The following is a 5,842-nucleotide window of genomic DNA, read 5'->3' on the forward strand; positions in this document are numbered from 1 at the left end:
TGCAACAATATATTTTTATAGTAAAAACTAAAATTATAAAATTCATATATAATCACAATTAAATATTCAACATAATTTTAGATTCATTGAATTTTAATCTCAAATTTGCATAATTTCAGAACATACGACAATAAACCAACCAATATACAGTAATGTAATATTATTTGTGAGAGTTGTTTTATTTTTTATGCTTAAACATTATACTAAAAAAATAAAAAATAAAACCGACAAAAATTTGGTCTACTTTTAATATGGGCTTGAAAATATTTTAAATTTTAAAAAAAATTAAAATTTAGAAATACTAATTTTTTTTTTTAAAAAAAATTATGTTGGACCGGAGCCTACCCTAACTCAATGATGGCTCTGGCCTGGACTTGAGGCATGGCAAGGACGATGGTGTTAAACACTAATCGAATTTATAATAGATTTTATGATTTTGTAATTCTTTTCTCTAATTTTATGGATTGATAAATTTCAAATATATAAATGTTAAATATATTTTTATTATTGTAAAGAAGTAAGTACATAATTTGAAATTTATTATGTTTTGTATAAATAAGTCATATATATATATATTTAAAAATCAACATTGTGTTTCATTATTAACAAAAAAAATTATAATTGAAATAAATGAATTTCAATTTTATCTCTCAAAATACAATCTAACTTGTTTGTATGGACAAAATTGAAAGTCGTATTCAGATTGTTTGCAAAATAAAATAACAAATCCATCAATCTGTACAATTCTGACATATTTGCAGCACTTAATTGTAGCATTATTGATGTACGTGAGAGGCGGCGAAGTATAATAGAGAAATGGACCGACCAAGTAAATAATGATTGATCGGATTGTTTTGTCTTTGTCTGAGATTATGTGTACTAAATTCTTTTAATGTGGTTTATTTTAAACGAAGAACATGTAATAAATAATATTAGGATTTCCTAGTAATTGTGTTGTCGAACCTTCCTCTCACATGGGCAGCCGCAGTGAGTCACTCCGTCGTACTTGGAGGTGCCTACACCTACACCTCAGGCAGCCATTATTTTACTAAGGGAATTTTTGTACGTGTGCAGATGGTTTCACTCCGAGGACATTATTATTCATTTATCGTCTACTTTAATTTGATTTCTGGTTTAAGTAATCAAATTTAAACAATATAATTTGTATATAATCCACGGATCGTCATATTTATAAAAGGTCGTAAATAATCACGGCAATAAGATTTTTTAGTATAAATCGACATGCGTGTCCATCTTATTTCATGATTTTAGAGCAATGTTTTTTTTTTATATCTTTTATGAGGATAGGATATAATTGAAATAAAGTTTAAATTAATTAATAATAAGATTTGCTTTTCTAATTAAAAGTAATCATATGAAGTCTATCAATCATAGTAACTATAATAACCCCACCTTTAATAAAATGATGATGTAATTATATGATATTTCATAAAAATTGCGTGCGGTTAAACAATCAATATACACCCGATTTTTTTTTTTTAACGTAAAAGACAATACATATGTATAAATTTGACAATATAATTCAATAATTCATCTACCATTTTGTCGCACGCGAGACAGGAACACGCGTTTATATTTTTTTAAAGCATTCCACAAAATTAGAATTGTTCAATTATTATATATTAATATTAAGTTTTTTAATTTTGTAACTATTTTTTTTATATACAGTACAAATATGATATTGTTCCAAACACAAAAATATAATGTAATTGTTTGTATTATTGATAAGATTTGAACAGAACTTGTTAAGCCGTAATCAACAAGACTCGAAAATATGACTAATAAATTTCAAGCCCTCAACTTTAATAATTGAACCAAAGTCTCGACTGTTTTTTTTAACGATTTTTATTAATTAAAAGATGTGTAAGTTAAGGCGCATATTAATTAGACTGAACATTCAAGTTGCCCATACAATTAATTTTTTTATAAAAAAAAACGACAGATAGAGTGAAGCATACGCTAGGAAAAAGGGTGGGAGGTGTGCAGTAATGATGGGTATGCAAATCAGTGAAGATCTGGGAAGTGACGCGTGTCCTTTTGCCAGCTGTTACCCATTCCCAACCGCTTCAACTTTCCCTCAACCGGTCACATACCGTCCTTCCTCTCTCACCGGCTCCCTCGGTCACCCCATTTCCGCTCTCCTATATAATTCCCCTTCTTCCTCCATCGCCGAGGAAGAGATTGACAAAAATCGGAAATTTTAAAAACAAATAGAAATACATTTCAGTAAATGGTCGAATATGTTCTCCATACGATGTTTTATTAAAATCTAAACGTGAAAATGACAGGGATTCCTCGTGATAAGAAAATCGATTCGGATCGTATCAAAGGGCCGTGGAGCCCCGAGGAAGATGAAACTTTGCAGCAGCTGGTGCGGAAGTACGGGCCGAGAAATTGGTCTCTGATAAGCAAATCTGTACCGGGGAGATCCGGGAAGAGTTGCCGGCTGCGGTGGTGCAATCAGCTTTCACCTCAGGTGGAGCATCGGTCGTTTACGCCCGAAGAAGACCAGACAATTATCAGGGCCCATTCGAAGTTCGGTAACAAATGGGCCACCATAGCTCGGCTACTCTCGGGCCGGACCGACAACGCCATCAAGAATCACTGGAACTCCACTCTCAAGCGTAAGTTTGATGATGGCGATCGATTTCCGCCGCCGAGGCCGCTGAAAAGATCCGTTAGCCCTTCGGGTTCTGACGTCAGCGACTGCAGTCTGCCGGTGATGTCAACTTCGTTTTTATGCAAAACCGTGGCCGGTACCGGCGGTATCTCACCTTCTCGACGTGAAGCTGCGTCGTCTACGGATGATCCTCCGACCAGTCTCAGCCTCTCCCTTCCCGGAGTGGAGTCAGAGGAGTCAATGAACCGGAATAAAGAGTCGACTCTGTCGGAAACTAATCACACGCAGCTGCAGTCGATTCATCCAGCGCCATCACCGCCACCGCCGCCCGAGCAGATGCAGAAGCAAGACAAGGAATTACCGCCATTCAGCGCGGACTTGATGGCTGTGATACATGATATGATAAGGGCAGAGGTGCAGAATTACATGATGGGATCACATCAGCGGCAGCTACAGCAACAGATTGGGATGTGCATGCATCAAGCAAATGTGAACGACGGGTTCTGGAATGCAGCCACGAAACACATTGGAATCAGCAGAATAGATTAATTCAAGAGTCGAGCAAAGTCCTCTGTTTCTTGTTTAGTGTGGAAGTGTTTTTTTTTAAAACTCTTTTCATGTTAAAAATAGCCAAAAGATGTGATTTTGGTGCGGATGTACAGCTAGAAGAAAGGAGGGATGTGTCGAAGAGTTCAACCCAAAAAATAAAAAGAAAAGAAATAAACAAGAACATATCATCCAATGAAAGATTGAGGTTCTGGTGTATGTTTCCAAAATCTCTTAAAACTTTGAAATCCTCTGATTTGCCCACCCTCCCCTTATAAATAATCTCTTTGAAATCTGTATGCTTGTGGTTTTTTCCCACCAAGATCCAAATGACATCAATCCACTTTCCTTGACGACCCATCTTCGCAGTGCCTAAAGTGGGTTTTCTTTGTTCTTCAATGAGATACCATATGTGATAATCATCGAATTGAAGAGGCTCCATTTTGTGTCGTTTTTGACCTCTTATAAAAATCACCGATCTAAAGGTTAACACTTTAATTGATACATCAAACCGCAGAAACTTTAAGGTCTTTTTACTTTATAATATAGCGTAATAGATAGTGTAGATTAAGTTCATTTTCGTATAATGACTAGGGGTGAGTATTCGGTTAATTCGGTTACAAACCGAACCGAATTAACCGAAAACCGATTTAACCGAAAATTTTTTGACTAACCGAATCGAACTGAATCGAATCGAATTTTCACAAAAACCGAATTAACCGAATCGAATTAAAATCGGTTATTTCGGTTGGTAACCGAATTAACTGATTTTTTTTTAAAAAAATAAAAATTTTAAAAATTATATATATAATTAATAATTAATATTCTAAAAAATTAAAATTTTTAAAATTATATATAAAATTAATAATTAATATTCTATTTTAATCATAAGAAAACACTTTATTCATAAAAAAATTAATTATAATATACAATATTAAATATAAAAATATTATAAATTATATTTAAAACATAATAAAATAAAATTAAAATTATTTATTTAATAATTCGGTTAATTCGGTTAAACCGATATTTTTTTACAAAAACCGAAACCGAACCAAATTAACCGAATTAACCGATATTTGAAAATTTCGAAACCGAATTAACCGATTTAACCGAACAGAATTTCCGAATTAATTCGGTTCGGTTGGTTAAATCGGTTTAACCGAATTTTTGCTCACCCCTAATAATGACAGAATAATTTTTTTTGTAGCTTTTGTGTGTGGATTCAAGGATTTTGGTTTTAGGGCTATTGAAATGGATGTTTTAAAATGATTCGATGAATTTGAAATCTAAGTCACATTAATGACAAAAATAATTTAATTGAGATTTGAAATTCAAAAAGATTCATTTCAAATTCTTTCTTCAAATATTTCTTAATATCTAAATATTTCAGTTCAAAGGAAATCATAGATTATGCTGGCTTGATGGATTTTAGATAATAAATTTCATATTTTTTGATTTGCATGGACATAAAAAATTGAAGTGAATTTTAAATATTAGGCAATGTATTTTTCAATAATAATTAGGATTAATTTTAAAGAACTAAAATTTATTAATCAAATCACCCGCTCTGAAACAAGTCCATCGATCTAAGCGCAAGTGACTGATAAGGTTATTGAAATGGATAAAATTTGAAAGAGTTTTTGTGTTCATATGTCGTAAAATGTGGCGTGCCTTTCACGGGTGTTTTTGGGAGATAGGAGAAAATATGTGATGATTAAGCAGAAACATGCAGCCACCCAATCCTAGGACGGTGGCTGCATCCGAGTAGTAAAGATCACCAGGTGTAACATAAAATCAGCCACGATCGTTTTCAAGATGTTTTAGATGTCAGAAATGGAAATCAATTCCCTAAATAACGATTTATTTTGCATCCAAACAAGAGGGAGAAATGTTTACTTATTTTCTTGAAAATGTGCATGGGGCGGCACTAAATTTCAAAAGCAATCTAGTCATTTGTGTAAAACCCAGGATTTTGAAGTATCGTGATCTCATCAGAATAATATTAGATTAATAATTTGATGGTGTAATTTTGGATATTAATATTTAAATCAGTCAGAATATAATATATTTTTGGGTTATCAATCTAAAGATTTATTAAGGAATTTCGAAGATTTCGCAGATAATGTCTAAGATTTGAGTTGATATGGAGGTACCGGGATAAAAGATCAAGCAAAAGATGATAAAATCCCTAGAATTTGAAATTAATCAGTGTATATATATATGCATGCATTCGAAATTTGTATGGGATAAAAGATTTAAATTTCGAACAAATCACGGATAGATATATCACAATTCGAGATAAAAGATTTGAGTCAGATTTCAACGCGATATCACTCGATCACGATAGCAGCCAACTCTTATAAATAAGAGAGCCACCTGACTCAAAAATCACACCTAAATTTCGAGAATCTCCCCCTAGTCCCCTTAGGAGTTTTCGAGCACAGCGAAGCGCTGCCGCCGTCCAGCCAGGGAAGTAAGAATTTCGAAGAACCCTAGTTTTTCAAGAATTTAAGGTAAGTGGGTTGTTTTAAATTTCGGTTTTATGCATATTAAATTTTCGGTTTTTAGTTTAAAAATGCGGTCGAGTACCGTCGTTTTGTCTATACGTTTTTTAGAAAGTTGGTACGTTTTTTATTGACACTGTGAGAATTC

The 5,842-nt window shown here is 33.0% G+C and overlaps 1 protein-coding gene across 1 annotated transcript; it reads left to right on the plus strand.

Moving 5' to 3' along the window:
• Positions 1 to 2,158: 2,158 nt before the first annotated feature.
• Positions 2,159 to 3,243, plus strand: LOC140822619 (transcription factor MYB44-like). The gene has a single exon (XM_073183413.1). It carries the CDS (start codon positions 2,303 to 2,305, stop codon positions 3,188 to 3,190), a length of 888 nt encoding a protein of 295 aa, XP_073039514.1. The 5' UTR covers positions 2,159 to 2,302; the 3' UTR covers positions 3,191 to 3,243.
• Positions 3,244 to 5,842: the final 2,599 nt, after the last annotated feature.

Source organism: Primulina eburnea, unplaced genomic scaffold (assembly GCF_022965805.1).
Source record: "Primulina eburnea isolate SZY01 unplaced genomic scaffold, ASM2296580v1 ctg973_ERROPOS1174311, whole genome shotgun sequence".
NCBI classification, from domain to species: Eukaryota; Viridiplantae; Streptophyta; class Magnoliopsida; order Lamiales; family Gesneriaceae; genus Primulina; species Primulina eburnea.